The 24,037-nt window shown below is 41.9% G+C and overlaps 1 protein-coding gene across 1 annotated transcript in view; it reads right to left on the reverse strand.

Annotated features, from left to right (window-relative positions):
- Positions 1–3,018: 3,018 nt before the first annotated feature.
- LOC132829510 (hepatic and glial cell adhesion molecule-like) overlaps positions 3,019–24,037 on the reverse strand; it is a 28,878-nt gene continuing 7,859 nt past the window's right edge. The window contains exons 4-7 of the mRNA XM_060846730.1: positions 18,482–18,575; positions 9,624–9,697; positions 3,405–3,481; positions 3,019–3,309 (exon numbers count right to left, since the gene is read on the reverse strand). Coding sequence (XP_060702713.1) covers positions 3,019–3,309; positions 3,405–3,481; positions 9,624–9,697; positions 18,482–18,575 — 536 coding nt within the window. The remainder of the gene's footprint in view (positions 3,310–3,404; positions 3,482–9,623; positions 9,698–18,481; positions 18,576–24,037) is intronic.

Below are 24,037 nucleotides of genomic sequence, written 5' to 3' on the forward strand. Positions count from 1 at the left end.
TATAGGAGGAGGAGGAGGAGTAGACCATTCAGCATCTAGATCCTGTTTTGCCATTCGATTAGAACACAGCTAGCCTGTACCTTCACCCACTTTTGTTCCTTGTCTCTTAATAGCCATACCTAGGAAGCATCCATCAAATTCAGTGTTGACATTTTCTGTCAATTTAGCTGTTTCTTTATTCATAAGTAAGAAGTGGGTGTCACTGGGTGGCCCAGCGCTTTTCCACCACAGGCAAGTAGGGACAGGTGCTGGGAGGTGCTTTCTTGAACTGCTGCAGTCTGTTCGGAGTAGGGACAATCCTCCAATGCTGTTTGGACAGGAGTTCTAGGAATCTGGTGCAAAGAGAGTGAATTGCTCAACCCTTTAAAAATTAACGTGATCTCCTCTTCATAATGTAAAACCGCTCCTAAGGCAATGATTTGCTCCTCAGTGCTGCAGTGCCTAGGTGTGGCACAGAGCATAGCTCAGTGCTGAGAGGGGCCCTTCCTTCCAAAACCCGTAGTGAAATTGCTGAACAAGTGCCAGCTGCTTCCCCCAGCGTTGGGTGGGCAAACCAGAATCTGAGGTGTGTGTGAAGGCTGGGGAGAATTCACCCGCCCTAAGTATTGTCCAGCAATCACTGCATGACATGCACAGGGGAAACTCAGACGCAGATATTAGGAGAAAAGAAAGAGTTTACAAAAGCAAAGTTATGGCAGCAAGGAGCGAGTCATTGAAGGAACTCCCCAGGGAGGCACAAAGTTTGGACACTGTCCTGCAGGAGTCAGAGAGATTGGACTTTGTCTTAACACCACTGTACCCAAGGTAACATTAAGCTGTAAGTAAATACAAAGCATTTATTGACTTAAAAGGTTTATGTTAAAATTAAAACCGCTGCTGACAATTGAAAAGCGATTAGATGCTGTGATGTGAATTTGGCTCCTAGTGTAATGCATGAATAAGTTCAAACAGTACCAACTGAGGAGTGCAGCATTTTCTTCTCTTACTTCAAACAAACCTAACCTGTCAGAAAATTCTCCACAATGTTCGTGGCATTCAAAGATCAGAGCTGTGAGAAACATCAGGTGCGGTCTGATAAGTCAAGGATCTAAGCCCGAGCTCTCAGCATCCTGTCGTGGCTGGCTTATAGACAATGGAACTATCTGTGTAGAATAACACAGGCTGGGACAGGCAGTCACGTCAGAGACAATGTGAGTTGGAAGGATTGGATGTTCAACAGAGACAAAGGAATGGACAGAGCAAGCTTTAGGGGAGAAAGGGATGGACAGAGTGAGATACAGGAGAGACAGAGGAATGGACAGAGTGAGGTTCAGGAGAGATGGACAGTGTGACGGTTAAGGAGAGACAGAAAGATAGATGGAGAGAGGCTTAGGAGAGATAGATGGACAGAGCAAGGGTTTGGAGAGATAGAAAGTCTGGAAAGATGGTAGAAGTAGTAATGGTACTCCTAGGCTAATGCAGACTCCTGGTACTCACTATTGGCTGCAGAGAGTTTCTGGGGAAGACAAGCTCTGGATGTTTGAATAATTAATGGTACCAGCCACTGATGGGACTGAGAACTATCCAGGTAAAATGGTTCCAAATGATTTTAGGTTCCTGATTGTCTCTCTTCCTCTCCTGTATGTGTGGAAAAGGGCCAAGCACCAGCACCTCTGCAGTTCCTCACCAAAATGGACATTCTTCATGCGGGAGATGACTGTTCGACCAGAGAAAGCATCACAGCCTAGTCCGACTCTCATGTTCATTTAATGGGTTTTCACTTTGTTGGTGAGGGAATTACAGGACAGTGACCAGAGGTTACCATCAGCAGTGACCAATTCCCAGAAATCTACCTAGTGTCTGTGTTTAGCGTACACTTCTGTTGTTTTATATTTACAAAATAATGAATTACACTTCCTGTTTACATCAGAAATTTAAAATTCCATATTAATGGTGTCCTGTCAAGTGCGCCTTCTCTTGGTTGGATTGAATTAACTGAGTTAGTGATGGGTTTGAGTCTAACTAGTTCTTGCTGATCTACTCCATTCCCAATTAACAAAACTCCAACCATCAAAGACTGTTTTGAATCCCCACCTGCTTTCTACTGTGTTGTATTTTTGTACCTGATTAAGTTGTGATTTCCCTTTGCTTAAGGGTGACCGACCATGTTGAAATCTCTGTGATAGCCCTGATTGGACCAATCCCTGGTTGAGCAATCCTGACCTCAGAGAGAGCACTGGTTCCAGTGGATTATTAATTAACAGGCAGCACTGTGACCTCTGCTCTGTTGACTGAAGTTTTGGATCTCAACCTTGAGAGTGTGTGAGTGTGACTATCCAGGAAACATGTATTATCAAGTATCCTCAGCCCTAGGGCACAGTTTAAATATCTGCACATCTCCAGTACCTGCCTAAAGTGGCAATTTTCAGGCATGAGCAGAATACTGAGACATCAAAACTGAGTTCAGTTCAGGTTGACGCACACCATTTTGTTTTTAACAGGGTAATGGTTAGCTGCAAAAACCCAATTCTCCTTTACTTTTATCAACCCAAGGAAACCCAGCCCAATTGTGGTATCCACTCAAAGTCACTGATGTTGAGAGCTGCTAACTCAGTACCAAGAATGGGCACCTTTCTTATCCACATGACTGGGCCTACTGGACCATTGGGAGCATCCAGGAAAGTATTTTATGCTCATGATCACATTGCTAAAATCAATCTGTGGCACTTCCATATGATATCCAAAATAAAGGAATTAAAAAGTCCTCCCCGAAAACATCAATGACTGAAATGGGATGCGTTTAGGGATATTTTATATACTCGTTGTTAGGGGTCTGACCCTGACTTGCATTCTAGGAGCTAAGGTAGCTGTGGTAAACTCTGGTTAAGGGAAAGAGGGTTATAGTACTCTATGGTAGATATATTCAGAAAAAGCAGGAATGGAGGTCAGAACCCTGGATATATTCCAGGATTTGATACTGATATTTCTGCACCTACAGTATCTTTTACGTCCATGGACAATTACAGGGTCATTGAAGTGTTAATTTTCTTCCACACTAACTTCATCTTGCTCCATGATCATGTGGACCCCTGTTGGTCGGACAACGCGGTTAGCACTCCTTTGATGTGCAGGTGAGCTGGATGATCTACTTGGAGACTTGTGTGATCTGGTAGAGCCAGGGGATCGGACAGGAGACCTGTTGTACCGTCTGGGTGATCGACCAGCTGGTCTTGGTGATCTAGTAGGAGGTCCAGAGGAAACTATGAATCCAGCTTGTTCAGCTGCACTCTTGGAAACACTTAGGGAATCTTCCTCAGCTTCTGGAGAATCCTGGAATACATATGGAATTGAGTGAGATTATTTCTGGCAATTCTATGATTCAGAGGCAGGGACTCCCTTTCCCAATTTCACTGCCATGTCTCTACCTTTTCTCTGATGACGTACAATCCTGCAGGGCTCTTGCGTTCCCATTCATGCTCCACTGTTTTTGGTAGCAGTTCTACTTAAAAAGAAACAGAATAACTATGAAGTCACTAGTGACTGTTATTAACTTGTTTTGTATCCTTTTTATTATGCTTGCTGTGTTCTGTACTCCCTATTCTTTTCCAAAAAGCGAATGATGTGCTATGTGATAGCAAAGGCTTTCTGGAAGTCCACATACACCATATCCACTGCAATTTCCCCCATCTGCCATACCAGTTGCTTCCTCAGAGTAGTCAATTCAATGCAGTCTTTCTTTTTAAAATCATTTTGGCTGCTTCTAATTATTTTGCCTTCCTCTCAACATTACTATTTCCATCATTGATGACAGCACCCAAGAATGTATGAGGCACAGTACTAAATTAACTGGCCTTTAGTTACTTAGATTACTCAGCTTTGTTTCATGTTATGAAGGAGGTTTTTAAATTGGTCACTCATGTCTCCTAGTACACATTCAATCTTAAAAAATCCCTGCAATATACAATCCTGATTTTAATATCTAAAGCAATGGGAATTAGGGAACTATTGCCTGTTATCCATTCACTGATTTACACCAAAGAACTGAGTTCAGTTTAAAATGCTTGCAATAGTAAGTTCCTGCCACAGGATGTCAGCTCAACATCTTTTGAAAACAATAAATTATTCTCATTGAAGTGAGCAGTAACAACACGAGGGAATGTAACAATTTCCACCACTTACAGACATTGAACCTGTTGATTTTCCTGCTCCTCGGATACTGCCTGACCAGTTGGGCATTCCCAGCACCATTCTAATCTTGACTCTAATCTCTAACATCTGTAGTCCTCACTTTCGCCTAGTAGGTTTGAACCTGTGCTCTGTCCCCAGGGGAAGGCTCCAATTTATTATATTAATTAACTATACAGCTCAGAAAGAGGTCATTTGGTCCACCTTTGCTGTGCTATTCTTATTCCTCTATCATTCCCTGTTCTTCCAAATAAACCTTTTGGACAATAACCTGGTGTGTAAATTTTAACTTTGTTCACCCCAGTTCAACACTGGCACCTCCACATCATTCCCTGTTTGACAGCCCTTTATATGCTATCTACATAGTTCCACTTTCAAGCCCTTGTACCATACCACAGATTCACAGAATTATTACAATTCAGAGTAAGACTATTTACTCCATGGTGCCAGTGAAGACTGGTTCACCGAATGTTCATCATAGTTTAATGACATCCTTTTCCCCTTGACTCGGCACGTTGTTTCTATTTAAATGATCATCCAATACTGTCTTGACTGGGTCAATTGAACCTGCCTCTGCCACAGTTTCAGGCACGATGTTCTGTGTCCAAAACCCTCGCTACATGAAAACATTCTTCTTCACATTGTTTTGTTAATCATTTTAAAATCTGTGCCCTCTCACCCTTAATCTATTTACAAGCAAGAACAGTTTCTCCCTATTAACTCTGTCCAGGCCTGTCTTGCTTTTGAAAGCTTCGATCAAATCTCCTCTCAGAATTACAAGGAAAATGGTCTCAAATTCTCCGGTCTATCATTGTAACTGATGTTTTTCATCCCTGGAACCATTCTTGTAAGTCTCTTCTTCACTTTCTGCAATGCATTCGTGTCTTTGAGGTTTAACTAGTGGTTTATAGCTTTAGTATAATCTCCCTGACTTGTCTTCTATGCCACTACTGATACATTCTTGCATGCTGTATGCCTAATTAACTATACCGTCTACCTGTCCTGCCAGCTTACAAACACATACCCCCAGGTCTTGCTCCTCCTGCACATCCTTAGGAGTAGTACCTTCTCTTTGATAGTATTTCTTGATGTTCTTTCCAATGAGATGCATATCTCACACTTCTCTGCACTGAAACTCATCTGCCAACTCTCGCCCACTCCACCACCTTCTCAATTTCCTGCTAAACTCCTACACTATACTCTTAACAAATTAAAATATTTCCAGGTTTTGTATCATTTGCAAACTTTGATATTTTCCCTTACACTTTAAGATCATTGATGTAAATCAGGAAAAGCAGGACTTCCAATACTGACCCCAGGGGAACACCACTTCAAACCTTCCTCCGGCTTCAAAAAATATCCGTGAAGAATTACTTTCTGCTCCTTATACATGTTGCTAGTATCTCCTTCCTTCCATGACCTTTAACATTTCACAACATTTCTGTTGAGCACACTGTTTCACATGCATTTTGGAATCCATGTACAACATCAATAGCATTACTCTCATCAGCCTGTTATCTCTTCAAAGAATTCCAGTAAGTTAGTTAATCAAGATTTTCCCTCAAGGAATCCATGCTAGTTCTCCCTAATTAACCCACGTTTGTCTGCTTGGCTATTAATTCTATTTAAAATGATTGTTTCTAGATGTTTCCCCATACCAAAGTCAGACCTGCTGGTCTGTAATTGCTGGATTTCTACTTATGAGTTCTTTTTTTTTTATCAAGGGTGTAATAGCTGCACATTTCCAGTTCTCTGGCAACATTCCCATGCCCAGGGAAAGTGGAAAAATTATTGTCAGTGCTTCTGCAATTCCTGCTTTCATTTTTCCATCAGTATCTTTGGATTCATCTTATCTGGTCTGAGTATTTTGTCAACTCTAAATACCAACAACTTATCCAATACCTAAACAGAAAACAAAAAAAAACTGTGGATGGTGGAAATCTGAAACAAAAACAGAAATTGCTGGAGAAACTGAACAGGTCTGGCAGCATTTTTGAAGAGAAGGCAGAATTAACATTTCTGGTCCACTGAGTCTTCTTCAGAGTTGTCTGTGGCCAGAAAATGGTTGGGGGTGATGGTGGTGGAGAGAAGGAGGTGGAGTCCAGAGAGAGAGAACAGCAGTTGGGCAGATAAAGGAATAGTTTGCTCATTCCTCAGTGACTGTTCGGATTCATCTCACGTGGATTCCAACTTATGTTTCATCCTTCAAATTTCCTAGGATCCCATGAGATACAAAGCTCCTCATACAGCTGTTTGTGCCACACTCTGAGACCAACACTCAGTGTCATGCACTGCCAGAAGCGCACTCTCAACCTTTCCCTCCATTACCACTGCCTAACGTTGGCTCAGAGCTGCCATGTCCTCAGTTCCACCTCATTTTCCGGCTTAATTGATACTCTAACAAGAAACTTGTTCTCTTCCTTTCAGCCTTTAAGGAACACCATTTATCACAATGCAGAGGTACCCATGCCCCCCTGGAACCTCCCTTCCCTCCCTTTCCTTCTGTCTCCATTCTCTCTCCTAATCTTACCTCCTATTGAGTATTTACTATCCTTTCTGACCTTCTGCTCTCTGATGTTAAACTGTACTCAGCATAGCTTGTAGTTTTATCTATCTGCACCCTCAGCACAATTAAGTTCGGTCACGGCATGATGTTGAATTTTTCTTCCATTGTCTTCACCTCTGTGCCCATTTTTTTTTGGACAAGAGTCCTCTTCCAATCCCACACATCCTTTCACCCATGTCTAACAGTGTCCGTCCACCTGGACCACTTTATCTTCCTCTGAACTGATGCACTCTGTGCCCTCAAATCCAGCCCTGATTTTGTCATCAAGCCTGCTGACAAGGGTGGTGCTCATGTCGTCTGCCAGACTGACTTCTATGTTGCAGAAGCTGAGCCCCAGCTCTCATTCACCTCCTGCTATCTCCCCTGGACCATGACTCCACCATGGAACATCAGGCTATTGTGTCCATAATGGTCACTTATCTCATTTCATCTGATGACCTCTCCTGTGCTGCCTCATGGAATCCAACCGTAAACAGCTTGCTTCTCCCTCCTTTCCAAACTCCATTAACGTGACTGCCTGGTTGGACACATTGTTTCTAACTGTTCCTTCCCCATGGAAGTCACCTCTCTCTACCCAGGCTCCATTTTTTTCCCCCTCATGTCCAGTCTCCTCCCACTTACATCCACGATTCTTCTAACACTTTACGTCAGTTTCAGAATTTCCAGTTTGTGGGCTCTATCTGCTGCCTCCTCACCATGGATGCTACACTCCCTTTACACATCCATCCCCCATCAGGCTGATCTCAGGGCTCTCTGTTTCTTCCTGGAAAAAAAAGTCTGAATCATCCCTACCCATTACCACCCTCCTCTGCCTGCATTCTCACTTTGAACAACTTCTTTAATTCCTCTCACTTTCCTCAGGTCAAAGAGTTGGCCATGGGTACCTGCATGGGACCCAGTTATGTCTGTCTCTGTGCAGCATGTGGAACATTCCTTGCTCCCTCCCACAACTCTTACTCCAGTATATCAATGACATCATTGGCACCGCTTTCCGCTCTCATCCAAAATTGGAAAAATTAATCAATTTTGCTTCTAATTTCCACCCTGCCCTCACCTTCACCTAGTCCACCTTTGACTCTTCCCTTCCCCTCCTCGACATCTCTCTTTCCATTTCTGGGGATAGGCTGGCCACAAATAATGCTACAAACCCACAGATACTTGGATTATACATCCTCACACCTTGCTTCCTGTCAAGATTCTATCCCTTTCTCCTGATTTCTCTGTCTCTGTTACATCTGATCCAATAATGCCATCTTCCACAAGGGGGGCTCCGAAATGTCCGTCTTTTTCTGGAACTGAGGATTACCCCCCTGTGGCTGACAGATCCCTCAGCTGTGTCCAAGCCATTTCTCACACTTTGGCCCTCACCCCTTCTCTTCCCTCCCACAACATTGATAAGGACTCCTTGTCTGCACTTTCCACCTCCCACCCCCCGTATCCAAAGGATCATAAGTTGCCATTTCCATCATCTCCAGAGGGATACCATCACCACACACACACAGTTTCCTCCCCTCTCTTGTCAGTATTCTACAGGGATTGTTCCCTCTGGACAACTTTGTCCGCTCCTCCTCCCCTCCCAACACCTCCCCACACCCCCATGGCATCTTCGTCTTGTTATGGACCAAACCAACCCCCTGCAAATATATCAAGGTGATAGCCTAGATCCTACTTTGTTATTTACGTTCTCTCTTCCTGTATAACGTTTGTATTCAGCTAAGTTCTCAATTATCCTTGGTTTGAATCTTTCAACCTAACTCATCACGCTCTTTCTGAGTTTGATGGTGCCTTTTCTGAGGTCATGTGGCACAATGGTAGTGCCCTGCCTTTGGTCCAGAAGCTCTGAGTTCAAATCCCACCTAAGGACTTGATGGCCATAGGAAATGTAGCATTGTGTGGCTAAGTAGGTTGACTATGACTCTATAAATCCTTCTGATACATTCTATGGCTGGCTGTAGGAGGGGGAGAGTTTCCTGGTCAGCCAAGTTGCGTTGTAGCTACAGGGTACCAGCATCCACATTTTAAAAATCCCACACGCAGTTTCTTGTGATGAGCAAGCTTCATCCTCATTTACAAAGATTACCACATACTCACTTTGTCAGTATTAAATGCTCTAATCCATTCTTAAGTTTCAATGCTCATTTAGGAGAGGATGTTGGTCAATGAATATGTCTAAGTTTTCACCAGTTGGTAGCATCAAGTACACCAATTTAACTATTGTCTAGTTTAGGCACGAACTAAACCTCTTCTGTTATGATTCTGTTGCACAAATGATCAGCGCGTTTGGCTGTTAATTGAAAGTTTTGTCATTTCAGATCATCCAGCAAAGAAACCCTTGCTGTTTCATGCTCTGTGGCACAATGGTACTGTACCCACCTTTGAACCAGAAGGCCTCTACGGATGTGTCAGAACACATCTGAACAGACCGATTACAAATCTACTATCTAAAGCTCTCTCTTCCCTGACCTGAAGGGAGTACCTATTTGTGTAAAGTTGAGACTTTTATATCCCACAATTGTCAACTGAGTCGATTTGCCAAATGAAGTTGTCGATTTGTGGTCAAGGTATTTGCATATTAATGGTTCAACCTGGCCAATCCCCAGTCCGTCAGGCTTCAGTTAAATTATTGGCTCTTTGTAAGGTTCTCAGTCGCCCACATGTACACTTAGCCCTTTACCAGAAAGAAGTCTACTACCTATTTAGCATGCTTCGTGAATGGAAGTCTCTCTTCAGGGGAATGGAGTCATCTTTGACTGGCAATGCTCCAGACAACACTGCTCTCTGCTTTTTATCCTTCCCTCTCACCTGGATTTGAAACTGGGGACCAGAGTGATGAGCTCCACCCTCCAGCCCTGTAACATACACACCATTCAACGACACTCATGTGACACATTACCTTCACGTTTACCCTGATCCTCATTCCGTTCTGCAGAACGTGAAGAGGTTCCTTTCTCTCCTTTGCCTTTATTTCTGAAAACAAACCAGGCAAAACGGTAAAGTAGAATACCCTTCAAATTGATATATTTGGAGATACACAGTGGACATGAGTGGAAGTATCCACCCTTTTACAAACCAGGCAGTCAGAAAGAGATAAAACGAACAGTACAGGAAGCAGATAAAATTGTTTATGCTTATGACAATGTTAATCAGGAACTAACCTGAAAACAATCAGATTGCGTCCAATACAGTATGGGATAATAACTTGTGCCATCTTTTGAGTTTGGGAACTACAATTCCTAATTTGTCGATGTCTGGTGAAGCAGAGAAGGAAGTTGGAGCTGCCTCCTCATTTAATTGCTGGGCTGTAAGCACAGCTGGAAACCAAACAGCATGAAAAGTATTATACAAGGCTTGTGCAGCTGTCTCCAGCACTCAGCAGCAGTCTGTGCCTCTGAAGGGGAAGCTACACTGGGTAACTAAAGGCTACAACTGTCTGATATTGCAACAGTTAAACAGTGGCTATGAAGAACATCTGGACAGTGAGTGAGTCCCGAGACTTTTATAATGGAAAAACAATTATCCTACAGGAGGGTGGTGGGATGCAGGGAAAACCCTCCAAAGGGAGTGTAAGCATGGAAACATACAAAACTGGAGCAGGAATAGGCAATTCAGCCTATTGTGTCCGCTCCACCATTCATCATGATCATGGCTGATCATCCAACTCTTTCAGTCTGTTCCTGCTATTCTTCCATATCTGTTGATCCCTTTAGGCTCACTTGCTATATCCAACTCATTCTTGATATCATATAACGTTATGGTCTGGATTGCTTTCTGTAGTAAATTCCACAGACTCATCAGTCTGTCTGGGTGAGTAAACTTCTCCTCATCTCAGCCCTAAATGGTTTACTCTACATTCTTAAACTATGACCTCTGGTACTGGACTCCCACATTATTGGGAACATCCTTCCTGCATCAAACCGGTCTCGCATTGTCAGAATTTTAGAGACTACTATAAGATCCCACAGGACTGGCAGCTTACTATTCCAGAATACAAATGCTTTGGAAGGATAGAAAGAGGGGCAAGGACAGGAGAGGTAGTGGCACTTTTGATAAGGGATAACATTACAACTGTACTTAGGGAGGATATTCCTAGGAATATGTGCAGGAAAGTTACTTGGGTGGAACTGAGAATTACGAAAGAGATGATCACCTTTTTGCAATTATACTATAGACACTCAAATAGTCAGCAGAAAATTAAGAAACAAATTTGTAAGGCAATCTCAATTATCTGCAAGAATAATAGGGTGGTAATGGTAGGGGACTTTAACTTCCCAAACATAGACTGGGACTGCCATAGAGTTAAGGGTTTAGATGGAGAGGAATTTGTTAATTGTGTGTACAAGAAAATTTTCTGATTCAGTATACAGATATACCTATTAGAGAAGGTGTAAAACTAGACCTATTCTTGGGAAATAAGGCAGGGCAAGTGACTGAGATTTCAGTGGGGGAACACTTTGGGGAAAGTGGACATTATCCTAATAGTTTTAAAATAGTGATGAAAAAGGATAAACTGGATATAAAACTTAAATTTCTAAATTGGAAGAAGGAAAATTTTGATGGCATTAGGCAAGAACTTTAAAAAGTTTGTTTGGGTTGGATGTTCGCAAGTTAAGGGATGACTGGGAAATGGGAAGCCTTCAAAACCGAGATAACGTGAGTCCAGAGACAGTATGTTCCTGTTCTGATGAAATGTAAGGCTGGTAGGTGAAGGGAATGCTAGATGACTAGAGAAATTTAGGTTTTGGTCAAGAAAAAGAAGGAAGCATTTGTCAGGTAGAGACAGCAGAGATCAAGTGAATTCTTAGAAGGGTGTAAAGACAGTAGTAGAGGGAGATCAGGAGGACAAAAAGGGAACATGAGATAGGGCTATTTTGGCAAATAGGGCAGAGAAGAATCCAAAGGGAAATTATAAACATGTTCAGAACAAAAGGGTACCTAGGGAGAAATAGGGCCCCTCAAAGTTCATCAAGGTAGCCTATGTGTGGAACCGCAGGAGGTGGGGCAGATACTAAATGAGTACTTTACTATGGAGAAGGACATGGAAGGTATAGAATGCAGGGAAATAGATGGCGACATCTTGAAAAATGTCCATATTACAGTGGAGGAGGTGCTGGATGTCTTAAAATGCATTAAGGTGGATAAACCTCCAGGACTTGCCAGAGGAAGTGGTGGAGGCTGGTACAATTGCAGCATTTAAAAGGCATCTGGATGGGTATGTGAATAGGAAGGGTTGAGAGGGATTTGGGCCAAGTGCTGGCAAATGGGACTAGATTCGGTTAGGATACCTGGTCGGCATGGATGAGTTGGACCGAAGGATCTGTTACCATGCTGTACATTTTTGTGACTTTATGACCTGATCAGGTGTACTCTAGAACTCAGAGGGAAGCTAGGGATGTGGTTGCTGGGCCCCTTCCTGAGATAGTTGTATCATCAGTAATCACAGGTGAGGTGCTGGACGACTGGAGATTGGCTAACGTGGTGCCACTATTTAAGGAAGGTGGTAAGGAAAAGCCAGGGAACTAAAAATCAGTGAGCCTGATATCAGTGGTGGGCAAATTGATCTATATGGACTTCAGTAAGGCGTTTGACAAGGTCTCTCATGGTAGACTGGTTAGCAAGGTTAGGTCACATGGCATTCAGGGCAAACTAGCCATTTGAATACAGAACTGGCTTGAAGGTAGAAAACAGAGGGTGGTGGTGGAGGGTTGCTTTTCAGATTAGAGGCCTGCAACCAGTGGAGTGACACAAGGATCGATGCTGGATCCACTACTTTTCGTCATTTATATAAATGATTTGGATGTAAGCATTAGAGGTATAATTAGTAAGTTTGCAGATGACACCAAAATTGGAGGTGTAATGGACAGCATAGAAGGTTACCTCAGAGTACAATGGGATTTTGACCAGACTGGCCAATGGGCTGAGGAGCGGCAGATGGAGTTTAATTTAGATAAATGTGAGGTACTGCACTTTGGAAAGTCAAATCTTAACAGGACTTATACACTTATACACCTAGGTAAGGTCTGAGAGAGTGTTGTTGAACAATGGAACAGAAAACTCAAAAAAGGATCATGCCGTAAGGTCAAGTGAAATAGTGATTGACAGGAAGGGTGAGGGGAGTAACAAATTAAAAATATTATATATGAATGCACGAAGCATTAGAAATAAGGTGGATGAGCTTGAGGCTCATTTGGAAATTGGCAGTTACGATGTTGTGGGATAACAGAGACGTGGCTTCAATTGGACAGGGCCTGGGAAATGAATATTCAAGGCTATGCATGCTATCGTAAGGACAGACTGACTGGCAGAGGGGGTGGGCAGGCCCTGTTGGTAAGGAATGATATTCAATCCCTTGCACGGGGGTGGGGGGGGGGACCTAGAATCAGGGGATGTAGAGTCAGTGTGGATAGAGCTGAGAAATTCAAAGTGCAGGAAGACCCTAATGGGAGTTATCTACAGGCCCCCAAACAATAGCCTGAATGTAGTGTGTAAGTTGAATAAGGAGCTGAAATTGGCCTGTCACAAAGATATTACTACAGTTGTTATGGGAGATTTCAACATGCAGTTGGATTGGGAGAATCAGGATGGTACTGGACCCCAAGAAAGAAACTTTGTGGAGTGCCTCTGAGGGGGATTCTTAGAACAGCTTGTGCTGAAGCTTACCAGGGAGAAAGCAATTCTGGATCTGGTGTTGTGCAACGAACCGGATTTGATCAGGGACCTTGAAGTAAAGGAGCCATTAGGAGGTAGTGACCATAATACAATAAGCTTTAATCTGCAGGTTGAAAAGGAGAGGGTAGAATCGGAAGTGACACTATTTCAGTTGAATAAGGGGAACTATGGAGCTATCAGGGAGGAGCTGGCCAAAGTTCAATGGTGCAATACCCTAGCAGGGATGGCAGTGGAGCAACAATGGCAGGTATTTCTGGGTATACTGCAGAAGATGCAGGATCAGTTCGTTCCTAAAAGGAAGAAAGATCCTAAGGGGAGGCAGGGGTGGCTGTGGCTGATGAGGGAAGTTAAGGACCATATAAAGACAAAAGGGAAAAAGTATAACATAGCAAAGATGAGTGGGAAATTGGAGGACTGGCAAGCTTTTAAAGAACAACAGAGGATAACTAAAAAGGAAACACGCAAAGAAAAAATAAGGTACCAAGGTAAACTGGCCAAAAATATAAAGGAGGATAGTAAAGGCTTTTTTAGGAAAAAAAAAATGGTTAAGACTAAAATTGGGCCCTTGGAGACAGAAATAGGTGAATTTATTATGGGGAACAAAGAAATGGCAGAAGAGTTGAATTAGTACTTTAGATCTGTCTTCACTGGGGAAGACATGAGCAATCTCCCAGATGTAATAGTGGCTGAAGGACCTGAACTGAAGGGAATTCAAATTCAGCAGGAAATTGTGTTGGAGAGACTGTTAGGTCTAAAGGCTGATGAGTCCCCAGGACCTGATAGCCTGCATCCCACTGAAGGAGTTGGCTCTAGAAATCGTGGATGCATTGGTGATCATTTTCCAATGTTCTGTAGATTCAGGATCAGTTCCTGCAGATTGGAGGGTGGCTAATGTTATCTCACTTTTTAAGAAAGGAGGGAGAGAGAAGACAGAATTATAGACCAGTTAGTCTGACCACAGTGGTGGGAAAAATGCTAGAGTCAATTATAAAGGATGAAATTACAACACATCTGGATAGCAGTAACAGGATAGGTCAGAGTCAGCATGGATTTATGAAGGGGAAATCATGCTTGACTAATCTAGAATTTTCTGAGGATGTAACTCTGAAGATGGACAAGGGAGATCCAGTGGATGTAGTATACCTGGACTTCCAGAAAACCTTTGATAAAGTCCTACATAGGAGGTTACTGAGCAAAATTAGGGCACATGGTATTAGGGACAAAATCCTGACATGGATTGAAAATTGGTTGGCTGACAGGAAACGAAGAGCTGTGATAAACGGTTCCCATTCGGAATGGCAGTTGGTGACAAGTGGTGTGCTGCAGGGATCAGTGCTGGGACCGCACCTTTTTACAATGTACATTAATGATATAGATGAAGGTATTAAAAGTAACATTAGCAAATTTGCTGAGGACACAAAGCTGGGTGGCAGGGTGAAATGTGAGAAGAATAATATTAGGAGAATACTGGGTGACCTGGACAGACTTGATGAGTGGACGGATGCATGGCAGATCCAGTTTAATGTGGATAAATGTGTGGTTATCCACTTTGGTGGCAAGAACAGGAAGGCAGATTACTACCTAAATGGAGTCAAGTTAGGTAAAGGGGCAGTACAACAAGATCTAGGTGTTCTTGAACATTAGTCAATGAAAGCAAGCATGCAGGTACAGCAGGTAGTGAAGAAAGCTAATAGCATGCTGGCCTTCATAACAAGAGGAATTGAATATAGAAGCAAAGAGGTCCTTCTGAAGCTGTACGGGGTCCTGGTGAGACTGCACCTGGAATACTGTGTGCAGTTTTGGTCTCCAAATTTGAGGAAAGACATTCTGGCTATTGAGGGAGTGCAGCATAGGTTCACGAGGTCAATTCCTGGAATGGCGGGACTATCTTACGCTGAAAGATTGGAGCAACTGGACTTGTATACGCTTGAGTTTAGAAGGCTAAGAGGGGATCTGATTGAGACGTGTAAGATTATTAAAGGATCAGACACTCTGGAGGCAGGAAGCATGTTTCTGCTGATGGGTGAGTCCCGAACCAGAGGACACAGTTTAAAAATAAGGGATAAGCTACTTAGAACAGAGTTGAAGAGAAACTTCTCCACCCAGAGAGTGGTGGGTGTATGGAATGCTCTGCCCCAGAAGGCTGTGGAGGCCAAGTCTCTGGATTCTTTCAAGAAAGAGTTGGATAGAGCACTTAAGGAATCAAGGTTTATCAGGATAAGGCAGGAACAGGATACTGATTGAGGATGATCAGCCATGATCATAATGAATGGTGGTACTGGCTCGAAGGGCAGAATGGCCTACTCCTGTACCTATTGTCTATAAAGAGACCTTGGAGTGCAGGTTCATAGTTCCTTGAAAGTGGAGTCTCAGGTAGGTAGGATAGTGAATAAGGCATTAAGTATGCTTTTCTTTATTGGTCAGAGCACTGAGTATAGGATTTGGAAGGTTACATTGCAGTTGTACAGGTCATTGATTAGGCCACTTTTGGAATATTGTGTGCAATTATGGTCTCCCTCCTCGAGGAAGGATGCTACGAAATTTGAAATGGTTCAGAAAAGATTTACAAGTGTTGCCAGTGTCGGAGGATTTGAGCTACAGAGAGAGAGACTGAGCTGAGGCTGTTTTTCCTGGAGCGTCAGAGGCTGAGGAGTGTCTTTATAGAGGCTTATAAGGGGTATGGATAGGGTAAATAGACAAGATCTTTTCTGTGGCATAGGGGAGTCCAGAACTAGAGGGCCTAGGTTTAGGGTGAGAGAGGAAAGATTTAAAAGGGGTCTAAGGGGCAACCTTTTCGTACAGATGGTGTTGTGGATATGGAATAAGCTGCCACAGGAGGTGGTGAAGGCTGATACAATTACAACATTTAAAGGTATCTGGATGGGTATATGAATAGGAAGGGTTTGGAGCGATGTGGGCCAAGTGCTGGCAAATGGGACTAGATTAATTTAGGTTATCCAGCCGACATGGATGAGTTGGACTGAAGAGTCTGTTTCCATGCTGTACATCTCTATGTCTCTATGACATATGTCAGTCATGTCATCCCAGGAATCAGTCTGCTAAACCTTTGCTGCACTGTTTCTATCACAACAACATCCTTCTTCAGATAAGGAGACCAAAACTGCACAAAATATTCCAGTATAGTCTCACCAAGACCGTATATAATTACAGAAAGTCATCCCTGCTGTTACACTCAAATCCTCTCACTATGAAGGCCACCATACTATCTGCCTCCTTTACTACCTGCTGCTCCTACATGCTTACCTACAGCAGCTGGTGCACAAGGGCATGCAGGTCTTGTTACATATTCCACTGTCTCAATTTGTAGCTATTGTGACAATAATTTGCCTTCCTCATTTTGCTTCCAAATTGGATGACCTCATATTTACCCATGTTATACTGCATTTGCTCACTTGCTTGGCTTGTCCAAACCTCACTGAAGCACCTCTCCATCCTCCTCATGGCTCACCCTCCCAGCAGGTGGCCAGGGAAGTCAATGTTGGGGGTCTGGCAGCAGAGTGAGAAGATGTTTAATGACTTCTCACACGTGGTCAATATCAGTGAATACACCCTCACTTCACATCACAGGCTGATGTAACACTAGCCTCCCTGACTGCACATAAACATATCGCTTGTCAGCATCTTTCATTACCACTCAGAACTCACATCTGACATTCACATCTTACCCATTTATACTCTCACTTCCTCTGACTCTGTGTCTCTATGTCCTTTTATTATCTAACTTTCACGTGCATTCTGCTGATTCGATCATGTTTTACTGTATATTCATTTCTTTGCTGCTAGCACTTTCATTTCACTGACAAAAGTGCTGCACTATCACAGGCACTGTCTATCACATGAAGTATTAACATGAAATATTGCCTGTTCAGGTGGATATGACACAATTTTATAATGAGCCACAATAATACTCCCAGAGTCCTGGGCAATATTTATTTCTTGTCGCACATCAATAAACATATAAATAGATTCTTTGATCATTTATCTCACTCCCATCTTTGAGACCTTGTTGCATGAAAGTTAGGTACCGTGTTTCCCTACAATATACAGTGACTACACTTCAAAAGTACTTCATGGTTTGCAAAGGTCTTCAGCACATCCTGAGGTTCTGATAAGGGTTATGTAAATACAAATTCAAATTTTCTTCCACTACAGGTGTTGGAAAGTCAAGTTTGAGTTGATGTAATCATTATTTCTCATCTTTTAAGTCTTAATGGCCATCAACGTTCACCAAACTTCTCAATTAAGGAATTATTCAAATCAGTATGCGAACATATTTAAGTCTGATTGTATGTGTCGCTATATCTGTCAAAATTACACAGAGACAGGGCATAGCTATTCTTTCAGATATTCCACTTTGCAGCATGTAATTTCAAATGCAAATTATTAAAAACAAATCCAATCTCAGAATAGAACATAGAACATAGAAAAATACAGCGCAGTACAGGCCCTTTGGCCCTCGATGTTGTGCCGATCCAAGCCCACCTAACCTACACTAGCCCACTATCCTCCATATGCCTATCCAATGCCCGTTTAAATGCCCATAAAGAGGAAAAGTCCACCACTGTTACTGGCAGGGCATTCCATAAACTCACGACTCGCTGAGTAAAGATATGGTTATCATTAACAAGAGTGGCATTTATTAATAATACCCCGAGAAGATAACAGGCTTCCTATTAGAAACACTGTCTTTTGTAGCAGTTTAATACAACCAATTGCTCTGCACTTACCCTACTTCAGGGGTAAACATATTTTAATTAGGCTGCACTTACACTCAGAATAAACTGAATAAAGAGAATAAATGTCCTTCTCTAAAGGATACCAGTGCACAACTTAGGTTTATCTAACAATTGGACAGGTTTTTAACTTCCAGATCTTTAAACTTTACATAAAATTTTACAACTACTATTATGAGAGTTCAACTCACCCACGCTAGCATACTAATCTTGTAATAAAACTACAATATGACCAAACCATTTAATGTGGAGTCATTTACAGTAAGTCATTCTGTATGCGCAATGATAAACTGGCAAGATATAAAAACCAAGAAGCTCAATTCAATCTTACTTTTTGGAAGGTTTCCAGCAGGCACACACAGTTACCAAGGTAATCAGAAGGAAAATCCCGCCTGTAGAAAGGATGATATATAAGGAACTCCGCCCTAGAAAAAAACACAACAAGGTCACTGTCCAATCCTTCAGTTTCTGAATTTTAAGTGGAAGTATTCTAGTTATGTTTAGAAGAATAATAAGCCCACCACCCCCTCCTCCACCTTGTGGTGTAGTGGTAGCATCCCTACCTTGGATAGAGAGATCCAATAACATCTACACTAACATCTCTAAACAGGTTGATTATAAGAATAGGTTAAAAAAGACTAACACAAGAAATGGTTTTCTGCCCATAAAGCCTCTTTTATTCACATTGTCATAGAATCTTTAAATTTTACAGCATAATGAGAGCTCATTTGGATCACTATGTTTGCGCTGCCTTCATCAAAGTTGGCCTCAAATATTGAAAGATTGATCCATTTCCCATCAAAAAGCTTTTAGGTGCCTGATCACAAGACTGCTTTTGATAAGGCCCTGGTTGGTAGAATAAAGTTCTCCTAATATGTTAGAGACATACAATAGGAACGTAGGTAAAGGAGTAGGCCAATCAGCCCTTCTAGGAGCAATTCAATGTGATCAAGGCTGATCCGCACCCTAACTCCATATACCGACCGTATGGTCCATATTGCTTAATACCTATGCTTAACAAAAGATAATCTATCTCATTTTAAAATTAACAACTGATTTAGCATTCACTGCCACTTGTAGAAGAGAATCCCAAACATCTACCACCCTTGGTTTGTAGAAATACTTCCTCCCTCTCCTGAATGGTCTTGCCCCAATGTTTAGGACTTTGCTTCCTAATTCTAGAATCACCAACCAGTGGAAATAGTTTATCTTTATCTACCCTGTCTTTTCCTGTTGATATCTTGAAGACTTTGATCACATCACCTCTTAACTTTACAAATTCTAAAGAAATCAAGCTTAATTTGCATACTCTTTTCTCATAACTTAACCCCTGAAGTCCAGGTATCATTCTTCTAAACCAAATAGCCAAATAAACCAAATTTATTGGCAAGAGCAATATATCCATCCTAAAGTGTGGTACTCAGATTTGCTCACAGTACTCCAAGAGGGGTCTAACCAGGGTTTGCATAACTGTAGCATAACTTTTGCATCTTTATACTTCGGTCCTCTAGATATAAAGGCCAGCATTCCATTAGCTTTACTGATTATTTCCTGTACCTGCTCATGGTATTTTAAAGATCCATGCACCTGAGCCCCATGCCTTTTTGGACATCCACTATATTTGACTTCATTCCATCTAGAAGTACCCTGATCTATCTTTGTTGGTTAAAAATAGATAATCTCACACTTGCTTATGTTGAACTCCATCTGTCACAGTTTTTTCCATTCACTTAGTCGATCAACATCTCTGTAATTTTCTACTATCATCTACAGTGCTGCCCAGCTTTGAATCATCAGCAAATATGGATGTGTGACTTTCTATTCATTATCTGAACCATTAATAAATAATGTGAATAATTTAGGTCCTAGTATAGATTCTTGTGGGACAGTGCTGGTCCCCTCTCTGTATTCAATTTCCCAGTCATTTGCCCTCAATTCCATTGGCTTCTACCTTAGTTAACAGTTCCTTATGTGAAACTTTATCAAATTTCATCTGGAAATCAATGAAAGCACAATCCACAGACATTCCCCTATTCATTATCTCAGTCACTTCTTCAAAAAAATTAAAAGAGGTTTGTCAAGTATGACCTATTTGTTATGAATCCATGCAAGCTCTCCCGAATTAACTGAAAATTTTCATAACATTCAGATACCCATTCTTGATTATAGACTCAAGAGTTTCTCCACCACAGGCTAATTGGTCTGTAATTCCCTGGTTTTTGCCATTTCACCCTTCTTAAAAATGAAGAGGAATGCACAATTTTCCAATCCAGAGAGACAATTTAGGGAACTATGAAAGATTATATCTAACGTAACTGCAATGTGCTCCCCTATTTCCTTTAACACCTTCGAATGGAAACCATAAGGTCCTGTGAACTTCTCACTCTTTATTTCCATTAATTTCCTTTTCAATTATGTTTACTTGAGATAATTTTATTCAGTTCCATCCTCCAATTCACTACTAATATCCTCAGGACTTGCAGTTAGCTATCCTTCCTTTCTGCTGTACAAACGGAGACGAAATAATTATTCAATATGGCTGCCATTTCCCCATACTCATTGACAATATCTTCCAGTCTATAGTGGGCCAACATTTGTCCTGATCATCCACTTACCCTTATGTAACTATAAAATTCCATCTTAATAATTTTGATGTCCCTGGCAAGTTTCCTTTAATAATCTCTTTTAGTAGCTCCTATAAGCTGCTTTGTGATCCTTTGCTGGTCTTTGTATCTTTCCCATTTAGCAGGATCTATGCTGTTCTTTGCATTTGTGCAGTTTTATGCTGTCCCCTCTCTCTTTTTTTCTCTGAAGACCAACTTTTCCCTCTCAGGGATGTAAACTAGCTTTGTGTTGTGCTAAATGTTTCTTTAAACATCCTCCACTGTTCTTCAGTTGTTTTACCCACTAACAGATTTTCCCAGTTTTTTATGTGGACAGTCTCTGTCTGATTTCATTAAAGTCAGCCTTACTTAACTCAAAAAATTCTTGTAGCTGATTCATGCTTTTTGCTTTCAAATGCTACACTGAACTCGATCATGTTGTGATCACCATTTGATAAATATTCACATGATTATATTACTAATTAATTCCAAGTCATTACTAATCGTTACTGCTTGCTCCTTGTTGCATCAGGACATATTGCTATGGAAAACTACCCTGGACACACTCCAGAAATTCACTACCTTTCTGACAGGTGCTGGCTGCCTCTCTCAAACTGTGGCAAAGTTAAAATCCCTCATTATATTACTCTAGCTTTGCTACAAACTTGCCTAATTTCTACATTTATAGCACTTCAGAACTGCTACCAGGGGGTCTATACACAATATTTATAGCAGCTTTAGATCCAGTAGTGTTCCTCAGTTACACCCATACAGTCTCCAGTTGATGTTTTCCCCTCATTATATCTTCCCTTAACATTGAAGTAATTTTATTTCTAATCAGCATGGCTATTCCACCTCCCATGTCATTTTCTCTGTCTGTTCTGTAAATCAAGCCTTATTTAGTTCCCCGGTCCTGAGAATTCTACAGCCACACCTCAATAATGGTTACTGGATTATAATCTCCAATTTGAACTTGGGCCTGCAGCTCATTTAATTTATTCCTTACACTCAATGCACTTGTACTTAGAACTTTTACTTAGCCTATACATTGATGCTTTATTCACCTATTTATTATTTACTTTTACCAGTTTAATCAATACATTTCTTATCGTATTGCCATTATCTGCCGTAGATCCTAATGGTCTTAAATTCTGCTAATTTGCTAATAGTCTTAAAGTTTTATGCCCTTTACTTATTGATGTACTGGGAGAAAGTGAGGAGTGCAGATGCTGGAGATCAGAGTCGAGAGTGTGGTGCTGGAAAAGCACAGCAGGTCAGGCAGCATCCGAGGAGCAGGAAAATCGATGTTTCAGGCATGGGCCTTCACCAGGGGCTTATTGATGTATTGACCTAGTAATATTCTTTATATATTTATCAGGATATCTCAAAGGTTTAAACACTTCCACCCATTCTACTCTTAAACTACTGTTCCAATTGAAAGGGTTTATGAAACTAGTTGAGGCACCAAACTTCTTCCAACAGATTCTGGAGGAAGTCTCTGTTAAGGCCTTGAGGGAGGACTCGCCTCCTGGTTCCAAAAAAGCAAACAATGTAAGAGATCAGGGTGGGGGATTTCTAAGCTGGATATTCTTGCTCTTAAGTGCTCAATCAGAACCCAGTGCTTGACTGCACAGGCTCACCTGCTGTCACCTGACGTTTCCATTCAATATTAGTGGAGGTAGGGTCAGATCCTGGATCTTGGAAAATATAAGATTAAAAATAACTTTTGAAGGAGATTTAAGTTTCTCACTTCATGAAGGGACAAGGGGCATCCAAATTATGGGAGTTGATGGCTCTCACCCCCAAACCTGTTAATTACCACCTCATATTTGTGCGTGGAGTTGGAGAGGCTATCTCTTACCCCTTAAACCCAGCAATGTTTGTGGCAGATGGGTCATGGTGGATCCTTCTTCATTGACCTTTTAGGCCACAGTCTTTTGAGAAATGGTCTTACAATGTTCCCTGCAACCTCACAGGAAACTCAAATAAGACTGCACACTTAGCTAACCTTTCTATTCATCAGCTCAGAATCTGTTATAACTTACATGCAAAATCTCAGAAGTGGTATCTACATCTAAACTCTCTGTGGGATTTGTAACTTTTGATAATAGTACAAATGGATGATATAGGATTGGTTGCTATTATACACACATATATATTGCCTCATCTTACATTCAAAAGTTGTCCCTTCTTTAAGATCCATTGCAACCAGTTGCCCCCTTTTTTAAACTGTATCCCACTGTTACCTCTGTAAACATTCTACTCCACCTCGTGGGGATGAATGTTATGTTTTGTTTTAGGCTAAGTGTCAGTTTTGTCAAGTTCCATGGTGGGTTTTTCTCCACGAGGCCTAGCGTGTTTTCACACTGCATCATCCCAAACTCTCCTTTATGATGATCTTCTTCTTGACTCTAGCCTTATTCTACTTGGAACAACTTACAAAGGCCATTGTGCTCCAGGACAAGTACTGTCAATGTGGTGCTGCCCTGCACAGTTTCTAACATTTGCCCCAGAAAATTGGGTTCCTGCTTTGTGGGCAGTGTCCTGGAATTTCTGAGGATGGAAAGGTGTAAATGTGGAACTTCCTCTTGCCCCAGCGGAGGCGATGACACCAGACCATGGTCCAAGGTTGCCTTCTGGGTCAGTGCAGTTTCATCCGGCTGAAGGAATGAACAGCACTGTAGGAAGAAGGTCAATGTGCCATCATCTTCTCTCTCCAATACCTCATACTCACTCAATAAGGCTCATTCCCTACCACTCTCACTATTGCTTGCAGCACCTTCTGTCACTCGCAGTCATCCATCCCAATCCCTGACATAGCTAATCCTGCATACTCTCTGTGCTGCCTGCTCAATTACTTGGGCACCTCACCACCTTCCCCACCTACACCAGCACTAACAGCTGGGCTCCCTGTTTCCCATAAAACTTGCCCCTCTTGCATTCCAGGAAGAAACAGACCACAATAGGGTAGAAGGAATCAAAATGGCAGTTGCGCTGCCTGACAGTCAATTGCTCACCCCTTAAAGAGGAGAGGATTCTGACTCTGACACATCCCAAAGAGCTGACTGACCATGTCCGAGCCTTGGACTATATCAGAAACAGCCCTTGACCTACTGTGCAGAGACTCCTCCGACTGAAGATGATCTCCGTTGATTTGATTGAGAACTCCTAACAACTTGACAAGCTTCCTGGCATTGTGTCTTCAATAAATGTCAACGCAATCCAAAGTCCTGTGAGCCTGGCATCTCCAAACGAAGGACAAGGTGCAAAAAAGTAATGCAAGG

The sequence above is a fragment of the Hemiscyllium ocellatum genome, chromosome 29 (assembly GCF_020745735.1).
Source record: "Hemiscyllium ocellatum isolate sHemOce1 chromosome 29, sHemOce1.pat.X.cur, whole genome shotgun sequence".
Classification (NCBI taxonomy): Eukaryota; Metazoa; Chordata; class Chondrichthyes; order Orectolobiformes; family Hemiscylliidae; genus Hemiscyllium; species Hemiscyllium ocellatum.